Source organism: Engystomops pustulosus, chromosome 7 (genome assembly GCF_040894005.1).
Source record: "Engystomops pustulosus chromosome 7, aEngPut4.maternal, whole genome shotgun sequence".
In the NCBI taxonomy this organism is placed as follows: Eukaryota; Metazoa; Chordata; class Amphibia; order Anura; family Leptodactylidae; genus Engystomops; species Engystomops pustulosus.
In genome coordinates, this window is record NC_092417.1 from 54,264,014 (window position 1) to 54,291,765 (window position 27,752).

Genomic DNA, 27,752 nt, shown 5'->3' on the forward strand with positions numbered 1-27,752 from the left:
TAATTTATTTAATTTAGACTTAAAACATGGTGGCGCCATTAGAGCTACGCCGATGCATTTCGGATAATTCAGGTCCTTAGTCATAGCCTGAGATTGTGGTTTTTATGTCAGGCTACAACTAAGGACACAAATCGTCCAAAACACGTCAGACCAAGTAGCTCTAGTGGCACCACTATGTTTTTACTCTAAACCTCATAAATTAGGATGTTTTAAACTGAATAATTTTTTTCCCCACTGCCTGGATGTTGGATCACCATTTTGGTTTCAAGTGGTCTACGGTACTGGCCCGTCACACATCAGCGTGTAAATGGAAGCTAAAGACATGTAATGCAGTCCCAAAAAGTACAATTTGAAAGAACTTTATCCCTGGACTGTCAGGTGTGTTCTTTGGTTTTCATTTAACGGCTAGACAAATTACCGTATTTTTCGGACTGCAAGATGCTTCTTACTATAGGACGCACCCCAGATTTAGGCTTCCAAAATAGGAAAAATATATTTTACACCATTTAAAATATCCCTGTTTGTTGCACTAAAGCACAGCACACACAAATCTGCTACATCGATACATTTACACACAGCTAAGCTATACACACAGTCTCCTCTCTGGGAGATCGGGTGCAGCTCTATATCTCGGCATCACCCAATCTCCACTACAGCAGTCAGGAGGGTCTGGCAGTGTTGGATCCTCCTGTCCTTCGGTCTATAAGACGCAGGCACTTTTTAGCAAGATTTTTTCTTGCTAAAAAGTGCATCTTTTAGTTCAAAGATGAACTATGTATGGGTGGAGGATTAAATCAGCGACCTACCATCGCATCTACCTCATTAGGATCTGTAATGGTAGATCTCCTTTAAGTTTGTGTAAAAAAAATAAAAATTTTTGAAATGTTCAAAAGGTGTATAAATACTTTCACAGGCCCCTAAAAATCATACTGCATACACTGGGATGAATGTAATTGTGGTGGATAAGTCAGATTTTTTTTTTCAAAAGTCAGAAAAAATGTTTATATTATATCCCCCCCCCCCCCCAGCCAACTCCACAACGAGAAAATACACAAGACTGCCATCATCCAAAAATATTATTTTTTAATATAGATCAATAAAAATATATAGGTAAAACATACATAGATTATAGCCTTCGCATTAAAATGGACAGGATCAATAAGACACATGTGAGAAAGAAAAAAAAAGAAAAAACAAAGACAAATGTAAAAAAATAAATATAAAATACCCAGCAACACATGTAAAAATAATATTTGTAGGTAAAACATTCCATAGTTTTAGTTGTGATTTCATGTCGCAGACTGTAGTGATGTGCAATGCAAGAACAGGTTAAGCCACAATTTCAAATACTATTCATTACTCATAAATAGAGACACAGTATATACATATATCACAGCACTATGGAGGGACAGAAAGGCTCTATACAGATTACATTAAAACACATTTATATCCAATTCTTTGAATCAATGGATCCCAACTTGTGGTCCTTGAGCTTATAGGGCACTACAACTCCCAGCCGAAATGGTAATAGCGGATGCCCCCTTTGGATAATGGATTATTATACAGTTCTATCAATCTCTATACAAGCTCTAAAAATCTGTATGTTGTGAGCTCCACCTAGTGGTGCATATAGTTTATACAGTTCTGTCAATTGTCACATTTCCACATCTTCTCTCCAAATAAACACCTCCACTTTTCACACCAACCCTCCTACTAAAGCCAGTATTGTACAATTTTTGTGAAGATGCATTTGATAAACCTGGACTTCTTGATAGACATCTTCACAGACTAACCATCTGTACTTTTACACCAGCTTTTAAACAGTGTATAGAAAATTTGAAAACCAACGTTGCTACTCATCACAATTCAGGATTTTTGAGCTTGATTCATTCCCACCTGTAACAATTACAAAGCAGGAGAATAATTGTATGGACTGGCCCTACAGCAAGGAATGTGAACATGCTGGGGGTTTTAGTGCCACAAATTGCACTACATCATGTGACCTCTATTATAAAACCTTAGAGTCTTTGTACCATTAATATTTTGTTTTTACCCTTTTTTCTTGCCATGTGCTTTAATAAAGTGCCACTGCCATGGGTTACATTCCAATTATATATACAACTTGTCTTAGAAAGAAAAATATATATTTCATTAAAGAGGACCTGTCATATAAGCACTTACATAGAAAGCAAATGTATAACTACAAAGCATTTATGCTCCATCAAGCATCTCTTTGCCTATATTTCATTGCCAATATTGTTTATACATTAGGTTTATTAGCAAATGCTGTAGATGTCTTGCATCTAATTAAAACAGGTGAGATCCCTAAAGGGGTTGGCCACTTTACCTTATGTTTTTTTGGTGTGTGTGTCGTATATTACCATTATACAACTATTAGTAGTTCTGCGCCGCTTTCTTGATGAGAAAGCTTTGATTTAAGTATGAAGGAGACATTCCTGACCATAAAATGGTCACAGATGGAGGGTCATTTGACCTCAAACTGGCGATTGTTCAGAAACAGATCACATGACCCTCCATCTGCGGCCATTTATGGTCAGGAAGGTTTGGCTGATGAGGCAAAAGACAGGAGGCTTCACTTTAACATATCAAGAAAGCAGAGCTGAACTATTAATAAATGTATATTGGTAAATTAACTAATATCCTTCCCCCAACACACATTACAAAAAACATGCGGTAAAGTGGCCAATCCCTTTTAATGCTGCACCTCCCTTTTACAGGTTTGCCCATTGTGGCCAGCAAAATGCAGCCACCACATGCCTTAAGTATTGTTGCAGATTGTGTATAGGGAGAAGTCTGTCAATCTGGGTATGTTCACAAAACTGCTCTGAAGGAAACACCTGCCATGGATTTGGAATTTGTGCTACTTGATTTAACCCATTCAATAGGGCTTATTCCTATATAGCAACCTGCCATAGTTTTAGTGCATGGAAACCGTGCCTCAAAAAGGACAAGATGTGGATTCCCTTTGGGAACAATAACAGGTGAAGATCAGACATGTAGAAACCCATTACAATCAGTGTATAAAATGAGCCGCGTGAACATAGGCTTATAGGGAGAATTTGGTCCATCAGTAGAAGATAAATCTGGTGTAAAAAGCAAACCTCCTGTCTGACAGCATTACATAGGGTAACATAACCGAAGTTATTATAAGTTATGCCTAGTGAGGAAAAGTCTAAAATAACCCCCTTCCAAATGCTACGATGGCCAATGGCCATCCAATTGTAGGCCAGCAAAAAAGTTACACGACAATTTTAGGCCACATTTAGACATAGCGGATTTGTTGCACAAAAAATATCAACATTGATATAAAATGCATACACAGGTATCTGAATGTACAAAGATTTAGGTCATGCTAGGGCAGATCTGTAGATATGGAACTATGTATATGCCATCTTTATAAATGTACATTACATATAAGGAGTAATAAAGCAATTTTAAGCTAAATGACAGGTCCCCTTCGTAGATTTACTAGTACATATAAACCTATAAATCTGACATTGTCCATATAAAACGTCATTAAATTACATACACGCACAAGTGACCCTCTAAGGGCCTGGCTACATCATTGTAGAACCCACTTTTCATGAAAATAGATTTGATCTCTGCTACAACATCCTGTACATCCTACATGGAATGGAAATAAAGTACATGTAGACTAGAAATCTGTAGTATATGGTGATAAAATAAATTTCATTTAATACAATGTAGCGTTTCCTATAGCAAATAAAGTTTGCAGGAATTTCCCATATTCTTCATTTGTAACAGTAGTGAATGGCTTTAGGTGAATTCAAAAGATATATAAATATTTTTTAAAAAGATCCTCTGTAACAATGGAATTTCTTCTGGGGAACTACTTGGGGCTGCAGAGATCAGAGGAGCCCCCATACTCCTAGTCCACACGCTATAATAAGTGGGTTACCTCCTGGGGGCTTTAAAACTGTCCTCCACAGGACATCAATACAGTTTATGTCATGCTCCCTTCTCTGCTATTAAGTACAAAACTTAACATTGGGGGAGGCCCCCCAAACATGACATTGCTTGAGGTCGGTCCCATAAATGTAACATCTTCAATTGGATGTCTCAATAAGACAATCTATTGATGGTCTATTAGAGGTAGCACAATACAGTGGTACATAGAGGGCCCATAGCTCTCTATTAGAGAGTTATCATAGAGCCCGGGTCGTGCATGAGCCTAGGCCTGGGCTAATATGCAATGCATTTGCATTAAGCAGAATCATATACACATTTACTCTATGAATATAGAACTATGGCTCCTTGATAACAGTTTACTCCCCTCCCCAGGTATTGCATGGAAATAATGTGTTGGCTGACATCCCAATCTGGACAAGAATCTAGATTTGACACGGTCACTATATGCGGTGAAGTGGAAAGAAACTTGTACACATCCATAGTCAATATTTCAAAAAGGCACAATGAAGTTGTATGTATGAAAACTCCATAATCACTTCCTCACCTCTAATAGATCTGACCTTATGAAGAAATATAGTCCATGATGAGAGAAAAATCAAAAAAATCCAAAATATGTACCACCAGAGTGGCTCCTATAGGAGAGAAGTAGTTTTACCTCACAAGGACTAGTCACAATATCAAATAACACATAACTTTAGGGATTTAATACTCTTCTGGTCTTTAATTCTTGTTACAAGTTAGGACAATCCCTTGTGACATAGCAGGAGGAGGAGTCCCCCATAGGTCTCCATGTCCATCTGTACACATCGGTGATCGTCTGATGATTAAGATTTCAGGTCTCTGTGCAACATGCTGTAAAGAAAGAGGAAAAACGATCAAATAAATGGGGTGGAATCTGTGCAGGCTACATTATAGCAGCAGTCAGTGGTGACAATGGAGTGACTACGACTCGCCATGAAGAGCAAGCAGACAATTTCTAAATGGTTGTTTTTTTATACAAACCTGTCTAAAGTATTGTGAGCGTTCTGTGAGACAGACGATGCTCTCAGACTGCCGACACTGCCATGGTAAGATCTTCTTCCTCGAGCTGATGGAGTATCCTGGATCTCCCCTACACCCTGTACATAACAGAATAGCACATTGTGAGCAGATACATGTAACATGACAAGCAATTCAGCAGTCACTGATCAATCCACTGGAGAGGATCTGTCAGCTCTTTGTTTATGGTCTTAACATTTTCTCCATGAGGTTAGGGTTCACTGTGACTTAGTTTGAAACCCCATTCTCAGCACACAGTCAAAGATTACCTTGGATTGAATATTCTTCATTAAGTCTTTCATATAAGGCAAATCCTTGGCTGTGATATATTTTTCCAGCATCTTCTCAAATTCTGGATGAGACATGAGATAGTGTAACATCTTGCGGCCAAAAAACCTGAAAAGAAAACCAGGAATATATGGTAGATGGGGTAGTACCTCAGGAAATCCAAATTGATCCTAACTAGCTACATATCAGGAGGCTTAGCTACCAAATGTAAGTAACATAAGCAAAAATTGGCAGTGAATTTTTCAGATTTCAGCGAAATGACAGGTATGTTTTAAGTAGAGGAGCTGAAGAAAACAGTTCTTATCAATCTTTCCAAATTAGGGGAAACCACTCACCTTGTCTCCTGTGAGCCATCCTGAGCAAACTTGGCAATGGCAGGCAGAGCCCTGTCTGTGATGTCCTTTATTCCAGACAGAATCCGACCCGGTCCCATTCTCTCCACCAGATCAGACATGTGTTGTGCTGTACATTTTCGGACTGCAGTGTTCAAATGGCTACAGATTTAAAAAAAAAAAAAAAAAAAAAAAAAAAGGGGCAAGCATAAAAACACAAACCATAGAATAATAAGATGTACATGACAATTTCGATTTATATTTCATTACCCAAGTCCTCCATTTATGAGGGCAGTGAGAGCCCTTACAGGAGTAACATTCTGGACCATAGCATCTACTGCCTTGTCCACATCCTCTCGTATGAAGAGATTTGATTCTCCAGCTTTGTGCAGAAGTGCGCGGACACAATTGTCCAGTTCATGGTCCATGTTTTTCTTAAGATGCGTAAACATGTCCCCTAAACAGCCAATAGCTGCACGAGAAACGGTGGAACGTAAATTCTTCACCTGTGACAAAGAATATGGAAATAACACATTGAAGAAGAATAAACATTACAAGGGTCATAATACTACAGTGACCTCCATACATGTACATCTTACCTCTAGTGTCACTGCAATCTTAAGATCATGAAGCTTTTCAAGAACAACATCTGAATGGAAGACACAAAGTGATCGCACCAAGTTCAAGCCCTCAATCTTCTTCTCCCTGAAAATGTAATCGACACAATCTAAACATGTACAGATAAGGAGAGAATGGTTGAGTTCCTATACTGCAAAATTCCTAGACTGTCAACTGGGTATTTTTTTGAGACACCACAGTGTGCCTGATTCCTGAGCTGAAACATCAAAACACACTGTTTAATTATCCCTGTACTGTAGAAACACTTATTGTAGCCTCAGCTTACCAGTCATCATCTGAAAGCAATTTAAACACTTCAACGATGGAGAGATCTGGTCTGGGAAGTTCTCTAGGCACCGAAGGGTCAATGATATCTGAACTACGACTGACAGAAGAGCGATCTCTGTAAGGACTCCGTTGTGCTGCGGACATCAAGTTTATATGTTAGCCATGGCCGTGCTCTCTAATGACTGCTACACTATACTTAAAATTATTGAAGGCTGTCCAATACATTGTAGAATAATTAATCATCTTTTATATAATATATTCAAATAAACACAAATATATGAAACTTGTGTGATGGAATTGATATGTTGAAAACTGAATGTTGTACAATCTCCTTTACAGACATGGGGGTTAGCCCCGGAGAGGCAACGGCTTTATACAGAATAGTCCTCTCAATGTGCAGTGTTAGAAATCCAGATGACAACCCAAACTACATGCGTTACTAATGCACATTTACCATTTAGAAAAAAATGTAATCCAGTTAAACACAGCATTACAACATCTGCTCCACTTAACACATATTAGATAATAATGTTAGCAGTGTTCTCCCTCCTACTGCTTCATTAGGATTTTAAAATGCGCGCTTGTCAATACCCAACCCCATAAAGATATCATCTCTGCTTAACATACAAATCTGTCCCCTGTTATAAGCTTTATTTCACAAGAATATTTACCGGACGATTTCTTCAAGCTGGAAGTTCTTTTTAGAGCTGGGGGGCTTAGGTCAATGTTGTCCAGAGAATCTGATTGCGGCCTCCAAGCTAGAAGATTCACAAAAAAAAAAAAGAAAAGGTATAAACACACAAATAAGAGAAATGGGTTTCTTTCATAATGTTAGCCTAATCATAATATGATTATATCATAGTATACAAGGCTGGAAAATCAAGTCAACCTATCCAAATCAAGTTTAGGACCAAATCTCTGCAGCCTGTCCCATGGGTGTAACATACAGGTGGATATTGGGTTGATGCTTATTTACTTACGGTAGTGGGGTCCCATTCATAGTTTTGTATGGGGTATTATGGTTACTGGTTATGCATCTGGCATGTTTCCTCCAATACATTTTTTGCAGCTGTACCTTATATTGCAGCCTCAATAAAGTAATTTAGACTGAGCTGCAGTACCAGACACAGCCACTACAAAATGTGCAGCACTGTGCCAATTAAAAGAATGCATTGCTTGCGGCAGAACAACAGGCCCTTTAATAAACAGATGATGGGACAAAATGTGGCCTCTCAACAAACTGATTAATGGATATTGATATTAAAAGCCTTTTACATTCAACAAACAGAACATGCAATATATAGACTCACATTCTCTGGCCACTGGGCCGGGGTCCGTGTGGGAAAGTCTCTCTCTTCTTCCCAGATCCTTGACATCCATCAGTTCTTTAAGGCTATTCTCCCTCTTCTGCCTCATCTTATCCCGTGCAGATTTGGAAATGGTGACTTTAACCTGCGCAATATTAATAATGTACATAACTTTAGGACAGAAAGGTAATGTTTCAAAATATAATAATGCAGAACAACAAGTGCGATAATAAAATGAAGAATCTTAAACCTCTTACTTCATTCTCAATGGTTGAGTTATTTGACTGAACAGCTCTGCCATAGACCCCGGAGGGGGGCTGATAGTTCTGCTTTACTGGACTGGAATCCTCTTGAGCAGAGAAGGAAGACTGAATGTGCGACTGAAGTGTGGGAGGCAGGATTTCAAAGACCCCTTAAAGATAAGTTGGTAATATAGAATTAATGTGGTCTAGACTATGTTACCAGAATGCATTGCAGTAATTTATACACAAAACATCACAAACCTTGGGCTTTGCCAACCTGAGCACATTTACTAACAGTAGTTCAAACTGCATTAAAAGTGGGTTTGCCTGTGTATAATGCGGGGTGCGCCAGATTCACGAAGAACGTGCTCCAGAAATTATGAATCTGTCGCTTCCTTGCACTAGCCCGACAGAGTCTAATTTTTTTTGTTGTGCACCTCTAACATATGGCGTGCGACAAACTAAAGTCTTTGCATGATAAATCTGGGCATGGTTGGAATGAGCTTCGAAACGCCCCCTAATTTGTGTCGCATGGTGCCTAATGCAGCGTGCACCAGAAATGTGTCTCAGACACTTCTTTTCAGTGCAAACTGCTTGCACAGGTATTTAAGAACTTGCAAAGTCAGACACAAAACTGCGGCAAGGACCTTAGTAAATGTGCCCTGTGGCCAAGAGATGAGACTACCCATTACTCGCCAAATTACCTAAAAAAGAAAATACACCATGCTGCAGATGTATTAAGGCATATAACAAACCCAATCCCTGCCAGTTTGAAGGCTTTCTCCACACGTCACACCCAATGTAACGTGAAAATAGTGTGATGGAATTTACTATATTCTCTAGCGGAATTATAACCTAAATCTCCACCACGTCAGACCTGGTGGCGATCCTGACCGGATCTACATTAGAGGCCGGAACCTCTTAGTAGATCCGGCAACATTTGCTCCAGCAGTGGTAATGTTAAGACTGGCGTGCGTATCGGTTTCTCTTTACATCAAATCTCCTTTAAGTTGTTCCACAATCTTATGAGAGCACCTTGTGTACTCACCTTTTCCAATAACTGCTACAGAATCCTCCGACAAGGGACTGGTCAGATCTCGGTCATGTTGCTGGAAATTAGAGGATGATGTGGTAATTCCTACCAAAATAAAAAATAAAGTGTTTGCATCATAAGAGTTAGCAAATCTACCTTCCTTATGGCTAAATCACAGATTTTATACAAACTCACCTTTTATAGGTTTTGATGCTCTTTGCAGGTCTTTGGGCGGAAGTCTTGTAAATACAGGGGCAATCTCCTTGGAAAGATTCCCATCAGCCTCTACAGTCCCATTCCGGTAATTCATCCGCTGCCCAATGATGGTCACTGGTTTATCGCTGACAGGGGTTCCTGTGTGGAACACAGTGGTGGGTTAATAAAAAAGGGGACTAGTTCAGGGAGTGCAGATAGGTTGAATTATATCTACTGGTAACCCGGTGGGGTAAGTACAGGGGCAGGTTGGATAGAATTGTAATGTGTGCAGGGTAAGCAGTACCACATGACAGAGGATTAGGAGGACCTTACAGGACCACATTCTTCATGTCAGGCAGAGACAGCAAACACAAAAATCCTTAACATTAAAAGGCGGCTCATTAATCCTCCACTTGATCATATTTGTTCTGTCATGTACAAAGAAGCATTTCATCGAGCACTATAGTGATGGTGTACACATGCACTGTCATGTGAGTATTAGGCCATACATCTCTAATGCCCAGGTTAGCAATATCCTTAATTATTCATGGACATACATTGCCTCACCCAGACGTCATTATATCCACATCACTAACATAGTCCATAGATAAGGAATGCTGTAGGCTGCATGATCAGAACAAATCTCATGTGGCTTCTCCTGATTGTAAGTTGCAAAGTCCTTCACAAAACTGGTCCTCAGCCCTTGTAATTAAGTATTAGATCTCCACCTAGCGGATGATATGGTTTGCAAACTAGAGATATAGACTGTTAAAAAGATACAAGATATATTGTAACCAAGAACAGGATTACTCCTAACATACACAGATTGGAGGGCTGATTTCTGCAGGAAATCAATAATCAAAACCCATCATGATAGATCCAGGCACCATGACTCTGGAAATCCTTCTATATTTGTTATCCATGGCCTCCTTCCTTATAAAATCTACTTTTACTATTATGCTAATGAGTCAGATGGGCTCTGTGGGTGTTACCAGTGCCCATTACTGTTCTAGCTTCACTGACTGTTATACGGTCTCACTACCCCCTGCTCCTTCAGCTCTCCACCCTCCTCCTTCCTTCTGTATCTAGTGATACATTATCAAATCTGTCCGAGGAACTTAATGCTGGAGGGCTTCTTCATGTCTGAGGGGTTGTTTAACATGGGAGTTAAAACATGCCTTCTGCCCAGTAAATAAAGATCTCTACTTTATGAAACTGGTTGATGTGGGTTTACAACCCATACACTACTACACATCGTTTTGCAGACGCACCTTGAGGAAGACCATCAGGCTTTTTCACAGCATCTTTGTTCTGTGCAGAGAAGACTCTTGAGGAACGTAATTTTGAACCCAAAGTTACATCAGACCTATAATTTTAGAGAACAGAACAAGAACTTCACAAGTGATATACAGGCACAAATTACCCCGCAATAAAAAGAAAATATATACTTTGCGGTTAAAAGTTATTTTTGTGACACTGCCCTTAAGATCAAAGAGGGAACATGATGTCTATGGACAGAGTGCAGTTCTACCCTCTGATCAGTCTGGACCGCGGCTCTCCACTGACCCATATAACACATCAGTGATTCCCAATCACTAATAAAACCTTTCCAAATATTTGAAATGACTATTTGGAAACAACTGGGCACCAATTATCACATTTTTGTGTCTTGAGGTACCTTCTGTGCACCTTTTTAATGAAATCCTAATAGAAGTAACATTTTAAAGATGCCATAGGCAACCAACTCTAATCTCTGGGGGACTGAAGCTGCACATTTTGCAGATTTTGTTTTCATAGACCCTGTGTAATGAGCCCCCATCCTGTGGTTTTACATCTTACAGTAGGGGTTAATGTTGGCTTAGTGACCGGGCAATGTCTGGGCCTTTTCCTTCCATAGGTCAACAAGTTTCATGTAGTCAAACCACATTCCATTAAACATTACATGACTGGTCCTGGTTACTGTTTAACTCCTAATATTACAAATGTGCAGCAGTTGTCACACGTTTTAGTCAAGTTGAAATGTTGTGACACCCGACAGACAAGACTGATCCATCCTGATAACATAGGTCAGCACGACAACATGGTATAGACTGCTGGAGGACCTAACCCTATGGTAGCAGTCAAGTGTTTCTCCCAGTCCTGCACTAGAAGATGGCACACAAGAACAGCCCTCTAAATTAATACAAAATGCAGATACTGCTCTCATTAACCCCTAGGGTTATCCAACTTCTAAAACATTTCTCCTTACCCCCTACTAGAACTTTAGGCTTTAAATGGTATCAATGGGATTGACTGGCGGATGGCTCAGTCCATATGGCTGATGGGTATTCATGTTCCAACGGAGGTCTGTGTATATGTTCACATTGGGATATCAGTGGCATAGTGGTACAAGGATTTATACGTTCCCAGCCGAGGTTCCATAATGGTTAACACCGGTCCCAGTATTTAAAATGACAATTCTGGTTGGCTTGGGTTTTTTACAGGGGAAACGGATATGAGATTTGAAGTTGGTATCAAATGAACAGTATTTTTGTGGACATAAAAGTTTTATATACATTTTTGTCAAATGCAAACTCAAAGTCTGTACCAAAAAGTAAAAGTAAATAGCAATTTAGAATGAATGCTTGACAAAAATAAATGTTTTAATCTACGGCTAAAGGGTTTTTCATTAAAAGCCATGATCTGTTAAAGGGGTAGGTCACTTTGCCTCATGTTTTCTGTAATGTGTGTGTGGGGGACCGCATATTAAATGTTTATTGGTAACATCTAATAGTTCTGTAGTGCTTTCTAGAAGTGAAGCCTCCTGTCTTCTACCTTATCAGCCAGACATTCCTGACCATAAAATGGCTGCAGATGGAGGCCATAAGCAATTGTTCTGCCAGGCAGGACCTATGATAGTATTCATGAATACTGTATAAGATTAAGGTCCTGGCAGCGCAGTTGGACAGACTGATCACATGACCCTCCATCTGCAGTTTATAAAACTAAAGTTGAGCTCGGATTGGTTTCCATGGGCAATTAGAGCAGTTTTAACTCGGAAACTTATGATAAATCCAAAGGGTTTAGAGTCACGTGTTGTGAAGCCAAGGCATTCTGTTAATGGATGTTCTGTACACCGAGAAGCCAAACATAGTGAGGTTACAGAGCCAGCGCATAAATAATGGCATTCTACATAGGAAAGGTGTAATGACCAGCGAAGCACAAACAATAAGAAGAAAGGACCCAGGGATAATAAAGCCTATGACATTATATATTAGGGCAATTGTCTATAGTACAAAGATTTTCCAGTAAGAACAATCATTAGCCAAAGGGAATTGCAGATACTCACATTTTCTTCAGCTGTGGTGTAGGAGACAAAGGTGAATGCTGGGACTCGCGGCTGTAGACCCCACTCTCACTATAACATCCATTTATTGGTGAAGATGTAGAAGATGGAGAGTCCATATTAAGGTCTATTTTCATGGAGTCTGGGCTCTCCAGGTCAGACAGGCTACCACTAATCTTGGCTCTCTTCCTCGCAGCACTGTTTCGGACATTTCTAAGTGAACTTTCCATCTATATTTTGGATGAAAAAATAAAAAATAGGGTGTTTATCACAACCAAACCAGAGCTTCTTTTCGTCTTGAGGGCTCATTGAAACCAAGTACTATGAAGAGTGTTTTTTGGCTTAAAGGGCATCTACCATCATGATGAAGGATTGTAGACCAAGAACACTGACATACTGGTGTATGCCCCCTCTGGCAGGATTTGCTTCTCTTTAAGTTTCCTATGTCCTTGTTTTTTAAAAAAAGGTTTTAAAATATTATGCAAATCAGCCTGAGCTCGCTTGCATAAATTTTAAAAGCCTTTATTTGTAAAAACCAGGACATAAGAAGTTAGAAGAAAAGCAGATCTTGTCAGAGGGGGCACACACCAGTGTCTCTAAGGTTCTCAGCAAGAGGGAAAATTTTGTGTCTACTCTAATCTAAATCAATCATCAGCACAACACAAAAGGTATATAGCTGGGGGTACAACATATTGCATCCATTTGACCAGTGTAACACATTTCAAACCAGTTGAACAATAAATGTAGTGTATAAAACTACACCCGATATGTAAAATCTACACAGGTCCCCCTCCTCATCAGATTGTGTTAATTTCATTACAAAGCCTGCCATGTTTGGAGACCATAGCAGGTCTTTGATGTGGATAATTCCCTCTGCGGGGTGTGAGACATTCTCAGATGCTATGGTTAACACAAACCTCTTCACGATCATCTTCATCTCTTAAGCTCAAGTCCAAGAGGTCAAGGACAAGACTCTCCTCTATGCCAGTCTTGTCAAAGGGCTTGGCTTCACTCCAAACAAAGTTGCCAGACACTGAACTGATTTCTGGCAATGATTTTGTCCCTTTAGTGATAGGTGGAACAGGTTTGGATTTATTGAGGTCTTTCCGTCCGGATGGGACTCTGACAATAGATGCCTTCAGAGGTATTGGAGCCTCTTCCTTACCTGTGGATTTAAAATGTAAGAGGTTATGTGGTCATTTGGCTTAATCATGAAGACACGGCAATCTCCTAATTCAGTAAATGCTTCAGTACCAGACATGACCAATGGGTGAGAGTGGTGCCATTTTGCTGAAGAAGATACAGTTTCTCAGTTACGCCAAGTATGGTACGACAAACCGGATTTACTGGACAGAACCTAGAATCACTGAACTGAACGGACATGATGGGTTCAGTTTAGGGATTTTAGATCCCCCAAGTTACCCCAAGTATGGTACGACAAAACGGATTTACTGGACAGAACCTAGAATCACTGAACTGAACGGACATGATGGGTTCAGTTTAGGGATTTTAGATTCGGTCAGTCTAGTAAATCCTAAGAGCGCATTAATCGAGTTTGCCAAACCATACCCATTTTTGGGCTTAGAGAATCAAACAGAAATCACACTTATGCTGCAATTTCACGGCAAATCCCCAAGTTTCTACAGAGCCCTGGTCTAACTTTACTCACGATCAACAATAAAAACTGGTGCATCGTGAGGTTGGGCAGCTACTTTTCTTTTCTTAAAAAATAAAATAAAACATTTGGCCTTTAGTCTGGGACTACGTGGCTATCTTGATCACAATGACCATCACCCATATTGCCCTGCAACATTGCACTCTGTAATTGTGACAACCTTGGGATAACACCAATTCTTGGGATAACACCAACACCATGCGTTTTTCAATTGCAATGTCGACAGCAATGTAATTAGGCAAATCTCCTCCTCCGCAAACAAAATGCAACAGGTGAACTCAGCCTAAAGGGTACAATCACACGTACCGCTAGCGCTGCATTTCAAAGTAGGGGGCCGCCTCTGCATTTGTAAGCAAACTTCAAAAGAGTAGACACAGCAATAGAGCTACCAGTGACTGCACCCAAAGAATAACATCAGACCAATTATGTTAACCCCTAATGCAAATCTAGGACAATTGGGGTGGGAGCGGGGGAATCAATGTTTCTCAGGTTCCACCAGTCTAGAGCTAGAAACCACTAGTCTTTTGCTGTGCCAGATATCACGGTGATGATAAATTGTGGTGCAGTGTAAGCTACAATGCACACGACCGGGTGCAGGAGGGAGAAGGGGTGAGTGCTACTCACCCCTCCCTTCTCTATAGGAAGCTGAAGGGCTGCCCAGCTCCAGTCCAGTAGAACTAGACAGCTGCAATGCAGAATAGAACAAGACAGCTCTATGCTGCGCCAGATTAATCGCTGTGTCGCTAGTATGAGACTAGAGGGTTGTACTTTGCACCTCCTATTAGTTGGGCTAGGTTGCTTCACCACAATATTGAATATTCTGGTGCACAGGTTATTTACCGTCTGGTTGTACCCCCTAGTCAGAGCCAGCGCAGGACAAGTGCCGGGGGCCCAAAGCTGCTAGGGAGGCCCATAAGGAATCCATAAGGAGTGAGGGGGTTATAAAAAAAAAAAATAACCATGAGGGGGCTGATTGGTATGATAAACTAGGGAATATTTTAGGGAACAGGAGACAGTTTTAGTTTCTGTATTTTTAATGCCACCACTAGAGTTCACTGCAAAGGGGCCCACTGAGGCTCTGTCCTAACAATACCTGGAGCCGATCCTTCCCCTGGTTATAGAGGACAGGCCTCTTTTTCAAAACTAGTAGGAAAACTGCATTCATACGTTCAGTTTTTTTCAAATGCAGTTTTTCTAGCCAAAAGCAGGTGTGGATCATAATCTCCTTTTTCACTCCACTCCTGGTGGAAGTGTGAAGGCACCCTAAAAATGGTCCAAATCCATCAATATATGTGGCCCATAGCATTGCAGGTGCAAATTACTCCTGTTGTAGACAAATTAATACATCTCCCCCACTGTTTGCTCACTACACGATGAACGTGTGCCATACACTTCAAATTGTGCTGCTGTATCACTGCCCCCCTCTCCCCCCCCCCAATTTGGTCCCGTACATGGGGTCCTTTATGGTCAATTCTACTTAAATCTAAAATGCCTTGATAGAGGAGTTGGAAGTCATTTTAGATCAGGAATCTGGTGCGAGTGCATTAATAATTTTTCCCCAATGTATCTAAGCGTTGTGCAGGGAAGCAGCAGCTTCTACAGCCTGACAGGTCGCCATCATCACACTGCTAGAAACAGCTCCCTATGTAAATGGCATCTAAGACAAATCAGGCAAAGTACAATAACCCCCCATAATGAGGCACCAGGGAGATGGTGATCTAATGTTCTCAAGAATGAACTGAATCGCCACTTGTTTAGCATAGTACAGATAGAGAAGTGACAACCTGGTAGTTTACATTTCCGACAGCAGTAACCCTTTCATTACAGGGCCGCCCCAGCTAGCAGCATTCTTTTTCTTCTCTTTAATTATGGCGAGGAAGTGTCACAGGGACCAAACACGTAGCTGACGGCTCGTTCATCACAGCTGACAAGACTGTAGACCCCCCAGGCTGCCGATTATTCATCTGCCATGTGAGGTGGGGGCTGGTTTAACAACCACCCAGAATAAACCATGACAGGGTTGAGAGGAACAACTTTTTGCTGTTATTCAGAGGTTTAGATTACATTTTATGGGCTAAAAGCAGATTCCATAACACTGACCACCAACAAATCTCTATTCTCCACGACTTCCTGTCCTCAAGACCGCATTTACACTTAGAAGTGAATTTAGGATTACGTTTCAAGCACCACGAGGTGGAGTTACCCCCAAACGCAGATGCATTTAGACCTATACTCTTACAATAGGGAACGAAGGACATGCCTTTTGCATGGTTAGTATACAAAATATGTGTTACTCGTTCTGAACACAGCTAGTATTTGGGAGCAGTTCCTCCTGTGCTTGAATTGAGTTTCTAAATAAAATTCTAATGCAGAGTGTGAACACGCCCTAAGGCAGTGATGGCAAACCTTTTGGAGACCGAGTACCCAAACTACAACAAAGACCCGCTTATTTATTGCAAAGTGCCAACACAGAAATGTAATTTATGATATATACTCTCTTCTCTGTCACAGTTTTCATTGATACCAGCACCTGAGGACACCAATAAAGCAGAAAATAGTCCCAGGTAGCACTGTCACTTTAATATAGCTCTGTGCACAGCAAGTCCTGGGCTGTCTGGGACTGCAGGCAGATACCGGGAGTCATCTCTGGTGATGGCCTGAGTGCCCACAGAAAGGGCTCCGAGTGCCACCTCTGGCACCAGTGCCATAGGTTAGCCATCACTGCCCTAATGGCATGGTCTCTATAACACAACTCTGGCACACAGAGCTCACTTCCGGGGGTGGGGCTTGGCCTGATAGTATCTGCAGTATGCTGGATGCCAAACGCATGCGTTTTTAAACGCCACGTGGGAACACCCCCTAAAAAATTTGCAAGATATTCTCTGGACTATAGGTTGTAGAGTACTGCACATAAGGTAGTAATACATTACCAGAGAATGCTGGTATGGTGTCCGATTGGATCCGATGCTCTGCAGGTGTCTGGTGGACAGAGTTTCTGGTTTTAGCAACTGGGGTCTTCACAATGGGTGTGTGATGTACATCAAACACGGAGGAAGGCTGCAAGGGAAAAGACAATATGCATCATTACATCCCCAAAATTTAGAAGAATTTAAGGAAAAGAGATAATGAACGGTCCGCTGGTGTTGCATTCATAATGCAATGCTAGCATTTGGGAGGGACAGGGGAGGGGCAGGCCTCCCAGGGTAAGGCCGGGCACCAGGCATCTCCAGCCAAACATGGTAAATCAGGTCCCAACCCGGGTGTAGCACACGTTTGAGAATGAAGCAAAACCTGATGATCACTTATAGCAAATGGCACAATCCTGAATATCTAGAAGTATAGCAAGTAGCAAATCTATATCTAGTTAGGTAAACTGAGAATACATTTAAAATTGTTAAGTAGACAGATCCGATAGAGAAAATACTCCCTCACCCCTTCCCATCTTACCCATTGGGCTTATTCTCATGTTAAGACAAACTTCTTAGGCTCCATCTGCATATATTACGGATTGGATGCAGATTTTGTTCTGCCAAATCTGCAGTCTAATACCGTAGCATTAAAGTGAATTGAAAAAAGTAATGAATGCATTTTTCTGCCACACAGATATTGTTCCTCACTGCAGAAAACATTACATTGAAGTCTATGGGCATGTGTAAATATGCATCAAATCTACACCATGATGTGGATTTAATACAGATTTTTGCTTGAAATTATGTCAGATCAGGTGAAACCGAGGTTAAAATAAAATTAAAAACCACACGTGGAGAAAAAAAAGTGCATGAATATCGGCATCAAAAACGCACTACAAATAACACAAATTTCCATCAACATAAAAAATACATTCAGACGTGTGCCCGCTGTACCGTAGCACAGCAGGCACAAGACGGTGCAAGGGAGGGGCTGCTTGCCCCGCCTTTCTCCATAGAGATGCATGGCGCACAGCGCTGTAATACGGGGAAATATAGGAGCCCTTATGTATAGCCTTATGTGGCCCCGCAGCAGTCCTGGGCCCCAACACTTGCCAGGTATACCCAGTGCAGGCAGAGTGGAGAGTGTGTACACTCTAAAGTAAAAGGCATAGAATAAGGGCATAGTGATTATACATCCCATCCCAAATAAGTCCTAAATGTGTAGGTATGTAGAGTAGACTTGGAAGGGTAAGCTTGGATGTAGCAGTAGGTGAACAAGTTCTTATCGCTGGTGTCTTGGCAACATCACACCTCTTCTGTGTATACAGCAAGTAAACTTGGGTCAGACAATGGAAACACTGGAGGCCTTCCCCGCTACTGGCACATAGTGTATTTAACTTGTGCAACTAACAAATACAAGTGACAGGCAGGAGGACAGAAGCTCAGACTTCAAGAGAATCTATTGTACACAGGAGAAAACACACAAGCTGATCACAGAGGTGTATGCAGCCTGGTTACCTGACATAATGGAGGAGGAGGGTGCAGTATCCTTTAAAGCCTTTATCCAACAAAATTAAAAAAACAAAAAAAAAAAAACAAAAACAAAATAACACTACTATTAAGCATAACCTTCCATCACAAGGGTGCCAAGCAAGTTTTCAGAACATTTAAATGTCATGTGGGTTCTAGTGCATATTCTACACTAAAAGTTGTCTGAATTTTATGATAAATCAACGGCCCTTGGTTACAATGGGAAGCCTCCAGACTCCATGTCCGAAATAAATGTCTTAAAGAGGACCTGTCACCCTGGAAAACCCACCCACCAAATGTGCGCCCCATAATCCTCCCCCCATCCCCTTTCTCCTTAGCCATTTTTATTTGAAATTTATGTGCAGTAAAATTATTTAAACCGATCCGACCTCTTATTAAATAAGAGGTCGGATCGTGTATCCGGCGCGCTGGCAGTCGGCCTTATTGTAGGAGAAGGCTCTCCGCTGTGCAGCCGCGCCACACTGACTCACATTGCCTGCCATGCGATGCTGCCGGCTTGTCCTACAATGTGACCGCTGGCGGGGGCGTGCTGGGGGTGTGCCGGCATGCCCCCTAATGAATAATGCCGACTGCCAGCGCGCCGGATACACGATCCGACCTCTTATTTAGTAAGAAGTCGGAACGGTTTAAATAAATTTACTGCACATAAATTTCAAATAAAAATGGCTAGGGAGAAAGGGGCTGGGGGGAGGATTATGGGGCGCACATTTGGTGGGTGGGTTTTCCAGGGTGACAGGTCCTCTTTAAGTCAACTTCAAGCGTTACATATTATTCAGTTTACTCATTCAATTTTTATGGGCTTAATATGTCATTAACACCTACCGTATGTTCTTTGTAGCTACTCCACACTTCCTAATGGAAATCTACCATGACTACCACATTTACCAAACACTTACTCATAGGATCTAGGCACTGTGACGCTGATAATTTTCTTATATTTGTTATCTAATCCATCCATGCTAAAGTTTCACAGGCTGTTACAATGTCTCATCCTCCCCCTACTCCCTCAGCACTCCCTCTCTCTCTCTGCTTAAAGAAGTTTTTCCACAAAGACAAGTTAGGCCCTATCTTGCTGATCAGTGGGGGTTTCAGCACTGAGACCCCCACTAATCAGCAAGTTAGGCCTTATACTGTGGATTGGGCTAACTTGTCTTCGTGGAAAAAATCCTTTAAGTAATCTCATTGCAGCAGAGGAAGTTTCAGTACAGAGTGGGGGAGTGCTCCCGCACAATCTAACAGGCTGTGAAGCAACAGAACAAAAGGTGCTCTGGTAACGCCCCCAGAGCCCTACTGGCTAATTAGCAACATTTAAAAAGTTGATTCTAGAAGAAAGAAGGCCATGGAAAGCAAATATAAAAAGAATACCACAGTCTTGGTGTCTGGATCTGCTAACAAGTGCCCACGATTGATCATGCTTGATACTGTTGACTGATTTCTATTATGTATTATTATGTATTTTCTACCCCTTTTAATCCTATTCAGAAGTCTCTTACAGATTTCATGGCAAATATTCCTGACTGAATATTTAGGGCGCATCTTAGCCCCCCGTTCATTGTGTGCAAATAGCATATAATTTGACAATCCTGTTGGTTAAATGAGGTTTTTATAGCTTTTAGTCCAATGCCATTTAGTTATCTGTACCATAGCAACGATTGTGCAGAGGAGTAGGAGTCATGCAACAACATGTGCTAACTAAAGGTGAGCAGACCAGAACTTTAGGTTCGGCATCCTCCTTTTGGCACTTCTGCCTAACACTGATATATTGCTTAATGAGCAGCCAATCAGGTAGATTTATGCCTCTAGGCATGGCTATGATTGGCCACAGCCGTGCCCAGTTACTTGGGGCATAAAAGTGGCCAATTGCCCAAGCAACATGTCCGGGTTAGGTGGAGCTGCTGAATGGAGGACCAGATCCGCTCATCTCTAGTGCGAATGAGCATTAGATTACAATCCACACAGATTTCATGTACATATTTCATGTAAATTTGTCTTATGTTTAGGCAGATTTGAATGTGTTTTTTTTAATCCGATGTAATTCCTAGAAAATATCTGCATCAACACAGCAATTCGTTCATCTCTTACAGATTTGCACAACCCCATAGTCTTCCAGGTAAAAACACACATAAGCCATGATAGAAAAAGGATGTATTTTTACAATGCACAAGAAGTTCTGTACAGAAAATGTGTATATTACATTTACCAAATCACACTCGCTTTAATACTACAGGCGGTCCCCTACTTAAGAACATAACACCTGAACCCTAGTTACAAATGGACCCCTAGATATTGGTAATTTACTGTACTTTAGCCCTAGGCTACAATAAACCACTGTAACAGTTATCAAATGTGTCTGCAAATAAGCTTTATTGTTAATCCTGGTTCTGATGACAACCCAAAATTTGTCAAATTCAATTGTCATAGACAAAAAAAAAAATGTTGGCTGAGGCTACAATTATCAAATACACCAATTCCGACTTACATCCAAACCTATATTGCCAACAGGTCTCGCTGACAAAGACCTCACTTAGGTTCCTCAACAGGACTTATGTCGGCACGGTGGCTGAGTGAGTAGCACATCTGCCTTGCAGCACTGGGGTCCTGGGTTCGAATCCCACTCAGGTCAACATCTGCAAAGAGTTTGTATGTTCTCTCCGTGTTTGCGTGGGTTTCCTCCGGGTCCTCCGGTTTCCTCCCACACTTCAAAACATACTGTTAGGTTGTTTAGATTGTGAGCCCCACGGGGACAGGGACCAATTTGACATGCCTGTGCAGCGCTGCGTAATCTGTGTGCGCTATATAAATAAAGAATTATTATTATGTCCCCTCCCGCCTCACCAATAAATTCCCCCAATAGCCGCTTTCGGGGTTGTAATGCCTTAGAAGACATGGCCCAAAATCTGGTGGCATTGCACTGTAGTCACATCCCTCTGGAACAATCCTGGGAAGGTTGAGAATAAGGCACATCGCCTGATAAATTTATAGCACTAGCAACTTGGCTCCATATAGCAGCAAAATGGAAATCACCGGAGCTATCCTTTACAGCGGTCAAAAACAGGTTTACCTATTGATTGATAGAGGAAACCAGGACAGATACCTATGCACTATTCAAAGGAATATTGGCACCATGGATGACCTTGCAGGGATCCTCCACTCTTGAGAGCTCAAACATTATCCCAATAACGATCCTTTTGAAGTGAAGTGGAAAGTCACCACCTTTAATTACAACTAGAGTAATACCAATATAACCATACATTTTTATACACTTTTCCCCCTGTGGACCACCCTCTTGTTTTCTTGTCATTCATTTCATTTTATTATGATGCTGTAATTGTCTGTGTATCCAACAAAACTAACACATAGGGGCTCATTTACTAAGGGTCCAAATCGCACTCTTTTGTTGGGTTTCCCGACGATTTCAGATTTGCGCCGAATTGCCCAGGGATTTTGGCACACGCGATCAGATTTTGGCGCATCTGCGCTGGCTTTCACACAACAGAAATCGGGGGCATGGCCATCAGATACCCCGACGGATTCGGAAAAACCGCAAAAATTTAAAAAAGAATTTGTGTCGCAAGATCAGCACTTACGTGCACCGGGAAGAAGCAGGTGAACGCTGGCGGACCTCGGCGCAGCAGCGACACCTGGTGGATATCGGGCGCACAGATCTAAGTGAATCCTGGTTGACCCGAATTCTTGTTGGAGAACGCGACTAGACCGGGTATGTAAATGTGCCCCATAATGTTCCCCCTGCGGGGGGTTTCCGTTTAGCCTGTTCGACTGTAAGGCACTTTCTCGTTTTTTTTCATTACCGTAATTAAAACTCTGTTGAAACTAAAAACAAACCTATCTTGTACGTAACCCGGGGACAGCTTGTACTGTAATACACAGCAGAATTTCTGAAGATCTGATAGATTCTTGCATAGTACTAAGGTTCAATAGTAACTAGAAACATGCTTTTGGTGTAATAAGAATCTCATTTTTCATCTTGTGGTTCTGTGATCCAAGGATCCAGAGAGGGACAATTTAAAGAAATTGTATCTGCAACTCATATTTCTAACTCCATACATCTGAGACTTTGTAGGTCACAAGTGTGATATCTGAAAGATGAGATTTGTATCCTCAGGAACAATGCAACATTTTTCTACTCATGTTCACACGACTATGGAAGAATTATTTTTTTTTTTTTTTTTTACAGGGAAATCTCCCTAATTTAAATATAAGAAAAGGGGGACTGGAAAGGACACAGTGAAGATGGACAACACAATGCCATCAAATGTCAGATCACTCCTAGATCTCTCAACCAAAAGGTAAAGCACTTTGTCCCGGAATGTAGAGAATGTCAGGACTTGAGAAGACAACACAGCAGGATGCAGGTTCAACCAACTAGGTTTTTTGGCCTCCATGCAGGTTATTGAGGCAAAAGATCAAGATCTTTTGCCTCAAGAGGAGTGGGGTTTTTTTCCTCCTTTTTATCTGGTCCATGGTCCTTCTGTATTATTGTCTGTTCTGGGTTCTGTATTAATTATTAATAATAATTCTTGGTTTATTTTTGTTTAATTTCATTGGCTGATCTGTTATTTATCAACTAACTGCTGTATTTGTCAATTTGCATATTTATTATGAACTAACAGGGCTTTACCATTCCCCTTTTCAAATAATAGCAGGAGTTGGACTCAGCTGGGGCACGCAACCAGCTGGCAACTGTTTTAGAAATGTGGATGGAATAACAGGAACTGCATTAGAAGCTTCGTTATCCAATAGAGAAAGCAAAGATTGCCGAAAGCATGCAAATCACCCAAAAGTATAAATACTGTACCCTTCAGTAAGTTGCTATTTGCCACAAAACGCGTGGAATGCCACGTGTTCCGCTTCTCCCTCACTTAGTTGACCTACTTGCTTAGACGGATGGGTCTGTCAGGTCTGGGTTCTGGTCATCTCGGATCACTTTGACAGCATTGCATATATGTTCCGTCTATAGATGTGACCAGTTAAACCCATGCTTGAAGTCTGCATGTGCCGTGGACAGCATTTGTATTTGACCGATACTTATTCTTACCTAGTCTCATCTTCTTCATATAATTAATTTATTTGGAGGGGCACCGCAAGATACATTTGTACACATGTGGCTTTTTATGGACATGGAAGATATTGGTTGGTGTCCATATGAATTTCATGTATTGATCACTTTGTTTTTGAGAGGTCAATTTATTATCGCTCATATAGGTCATTTTTTGTATATGAATTTAATAAAGATAGTTACAGTTTTTTACAAAAGTCACTGATAGGGACAGGCAGTGGTATACATGAGCTACCACTACTGTAGTATGCGTGACTCTACCTTATACTGAAACCTTATCCAAATTTCTGCATCGTTGACAGAACACAAGGGCTGGCAGAGCTATAGTGTCACCCAGTTACCATGGGGTCATCAGCTTATATTGCATTTGTACTACAACATGGTATTACTGAGATTAAAGTGTCAATTGTAACAAAGTTACAAGTTGGTTTCCACAAGTTGTAAATTTCACATCAGCTCATTGTATAAGGTTTGCTATTCTTAAAAAAGGTTAGCAATTATATCTCTAGGTTCATGTTCAGCTTCAGTTATTTCCAAGGACTTGGTTCTGTGCTGAATAGTGCTAGGGCCCTTCACAGGTTCTTAACCAGGTGCCCAGATAGCGCCTGACAAAAAAGAATTTCCATTTGTCCAAATACTGTTTTGACAAGCCCAGTTCTGATCTCAGTAAGGACTTCAGTTATTACCTTATTTTGAACCAAAACCAGGAGTGATCAAACACATAGAAAAAATTGCAAGTCAAATGACTATACGGAGGGATGAGGTACAGTTCGACCCCAGTTTTGTCTCAAAACAACACGAGATGTGAACTGGCCCTTACCAAATAAGCCTGCTTTCTGACCACACTATTGACTCTGACCTTAGGATAAGTATCTTGGCACACAAAACATGGTTTGCAGTCTGTGTGTCATCAGATGCCACTAACAGGAGAGAAAACTGCCAAAATCAGCTCATACAGAAGTCCATGGAAACCACGGCTGTGTATATCAGCCCATACAAATACATTTTTGCCTACAGACACCATGTAGACGATGGTTGAATTTGTCCAAGGCTTATCAGAGCAAGGGGACATCAAAAAATGTCCCAAACTGGACGCAAGTATATACTAATGATACTTAAACAGTTTTTTGGGGGGAATTTACAATCTGTTTGATATAAGGGGAAGAGGGGCACGATCCCCGGTAAGCACTAAAAATAAACCGACGGTGAAAGATTCCACAAAGGTCACATATGCAGAGTTGTTGCGTGATGAAACCAACAGGGGAGAAGACATGCAATCAACACAACATATACATGCAAAGATACCTGTTCAGAGGTCGGAGTTCCAGGAAACACATCCAAGACTCCTGGGTCCTGATTTTCCCAAGGGAACTTATTTTTTCCTTTTCCAGCACTCAGCATTCTGCGAGAAACAGGATCAATGTGGGGAGCGCCCCCTCTTCCATTGTGATCTGCCGTTTGATAATGCCCACTCTGTACCCGATTCCCAGATAAAAGCCAGTCAGTGTCTGCTCCGGGAAGATGATAAGTCCCTCTGATCTGTGCAGAGGAGGGGAAGGGAAGGGCATACTCTACCAAACCTTGAGGGGTAATCCTAGGGAGGGTCTTGCGTGCCAACCTGGCTTGAACAGCACACATTAATCCATCTCCATTTTCTTGTAGTTCGACTTCATCCACTGCTTTCATCAAGCTGCTTTTTCCAGGGCCCATGGAGGCGGCCAAGACAGCAAAGGCTTCCAAGGCTGCATGGCGGACTTTCCTCTTGCTATCAATTAAACAGGGTGCAATCTCACAAGCTAAAAATGGTAGATTAAAGTCCTCACTTGGATATGTCAATAAGGACACAATACAAATATTCACCACTTCTTCCCTTACCCTGGAGTTTTTGTGTTTTAGATTTTCGAGCAGCACTGATAACACTTTGTAGGGTCCAGCTACCTTCATGAGTCTCATGTATATTTTCATATATTCATGTTTTACAGTGATTTTACCATCTCCAAGAAGTTTCACTGTGGAAGAAACAATGGGTTTGAGGAATTCCTTAACACTTTGCCCAAGGTTAAGTACAAAGCAATTAAGAACATCTAATGTGACAAGGACAACTGTAAAGTTACTGTCATCGAGCAGCGTACATAAAAAGCTGATAAACCCAACCACGTTGGAATAGGACACTGAACTGAAGTCACAATCTTGGATGAGATACTTCAGTTCCTCAATAGCGCGGGTCCTGGACTTATAATCCTTCAAGTCAAGAAGTCTGGACTGCAGTTCCTTTGGGATCACCCCACAACTAAGGTTGCTGTCACTTAAAGATATAAAGGTCTTGTCTTGAGGACGACTTGTTATGACTGCAGAGTTTCTTGTATGCGAATGTGGTCTACTTAGAGAATTACTTCTTTGGATAACCGGTTCATTAGACAGATCAGGGTAAGAATTGTCTTGAGTATGTGATCTCCTCCTTCCAGATCCACTTCGCAACTGTGAGATTTCTCCATTATTGGCAAATGGTGCCACACGAGATATGTGGACCTCCATATTATTATAAGACATGGGTAAAGGGTTTCTAGACTTACAAAATGTCATTTTCTACATAGTGTTGATACTGTAGGTTGAGGTTGCCTTGTAGGCCACCCCCAAGTTTGATCCAGCCTGTAATGTTGACATTTGCCACCTGACGACTTTGAGAAATCATATTGTGGAATAGACATGGATGGAAATCCTAAAATCTGTAAGTATAGCTGCCTTTATGTTCCTCTACACACATACTGGAGATTAGGTACCTGGGGGATTCAAGTGAAAAGAAAATATATTAAAAATATGAACAGAAGCTACATGTAAATATAAGATGTTACATTTTATACATCAAGTTCTGTATTATATTCACAGATATCCATGTAAAGTAGATTACCATATAAAAGGATTTTTTTGTAGTTTTGGAATTTGGACAAATCCTGTGCCAGGAGAATCAGCATTGTATGTTCTCTTAAAGGGTCTTTCTAGGAAATTACGGTACCTTGACAGCCTAACCTTAGGATATGAGATCTACAAATATCAGCACAAAGAAAGGATAGAGGCACCAATCAGAGGGATTTTTACGGACGCTGGAGTGAAATGGCTTCTATTGGAGCATTTCTGTCTATAACAACCGTAAGGGTAAATAGTATTGGAACATACATTTAAGAAGAGGCTTCATCCTCTTTCAGAACAGCGACAGTCTAAAGGGTCTTTGAGGAAGTTTTGGACGTGCAAGTATAACTTAAGGAGCTAACAGTGTATTTGGTAATCCACAACCAGGCAAGAAGTAAAAATACCCCCCACACACAGAGTAAAATACAAAAAGTGCATAAAAATTATATACTAGTCCTCAAAACATGGCAATCTACAGAGGATGTGCGAGGAGGCTGACAGCTTTAAGCTGGTGTGAAATGAATAGGAAAATAAGTAACACCAGAAAAATAAGATGAGGGCAAATAAAAAAGACAAAAAAACCCCCCACAAAAATAAATCAATGGCACTAATAAAACATAACATTCATAAAGATTACACAAAGATCTTCATACGGAAAGCACGCATTGTATATCACTATACAGCAGCATATACACGGTACTCACAGCTGATCACCATGGCGCTATATACAGGAGCCACACGTCACGTATATACCTTCCTATACACATGGTAACCAGCCCCCCGTATCCCGCGCTATACACATGTATACGCTGTGTGCTTTCCCCCCCTACACAGCAGCCGTCATACACACAGTGCGGCAAGTCTCCTCTACCCTCCCCGGCTTACACTAGACGCGGCTCTTGTGTTGCGGTAACGGCTATACACTATACTCCATAAGGACCTTCTGACATCATCGACTCACGTGACCGGAAGCAGAGGCGGGGCCCAGAGGAGAAGCTCCTAACCCAGGAAGAGAT

The 27,752-nt window shown here is 41.2% G+C and overlaps 1 protein-coding gene across 3 annotated transcripts; it reads right to left on the reverse strand.

The window, feature by feature from the left end:
* Window positions 1-1,066: 1,066 nt before the first annotated feature.
* On the reverse strand, window positions 1,067-27,752 carry TOGARAM1 (TOG array regulator of axonemal microtubules 1). Of its 3 annotated transcripts, none has more exons than XM_072115968.1 (18): window positions 27,622-27,752; window positions 25,135-26,609; window positions 17,223-17,349; window positions 13,535-13,782; window positions 12,621-12,847; window positions 10,564-10,658; window positions 9,293-9,451; window positions 9,113-9,202; window positions 8,080-8,234; window positions 7,826-7,967; window positions 7,187-7,273; window positions 6,514-6,649; window positions 6,209-6,314; window positions 5,880-6,115; window positions 5,613-5,771; window positions 5,259-5,385; window positions 4,954-5,069; window positions 1,067-4,803 (listed from the first exon to the last, which is right to left on the reverse strand). In XM_072115968.1, the coding sequence occupies exons 2-18, from the start codon at window positions 26,410-26,412 to the stop codon at window positions 4,776-4,778; spliced, it is 3,516 nt and encodes a 1,171-aa protein (XP_071972069.1). In that variant the 5' UTR covers window positions 26,413-26,609; window positions 27,622-27,752; the 3' UTR covers window positions 1,067-4,775. The 3 variants fall into 3 exon arrangements, with proteins under 3 accessions (XP_071972069.1, XP_071972070.1, XP_071972071.1); XM_072115969.1 differs by lacking the exon at window positions 27,622-27,752 and adding an exon at window positions 27,441-27,614; XM_072115970.1 differs by lacking the exon at window positions 1,067-4,803 and having other exon boundaries at window positions 4,944-5,069.

What these genes read in the sequence shown, in the direction of transcription:
- TOGARAM1 (XM_072115968.1), bottom strand. Translation starts at nt 26,412, where the DNA reads ATGACATTTTGTAAGTCTAGAAACCCTTTACCCATGTCTTATAATAAT. An exon ending in TGTAGCAGTTATTGGAAAAG is followed by an intron (nt 8,235 to 9,112) that starts GTGAGTACACAA and finishes CTTATCTTTAAG; the next exon opens with GGGTCTTTGAAATCCTGCCT. An exon ending in TTGCTTTCAGATGATGACTG is followed by an intron (nt 6,315 to 6,513) that starts GTAAGCTGAGGC and finishes TTACATTTTCAG; the next exon opens with GGAGAAGAAGATTGAGGGCT.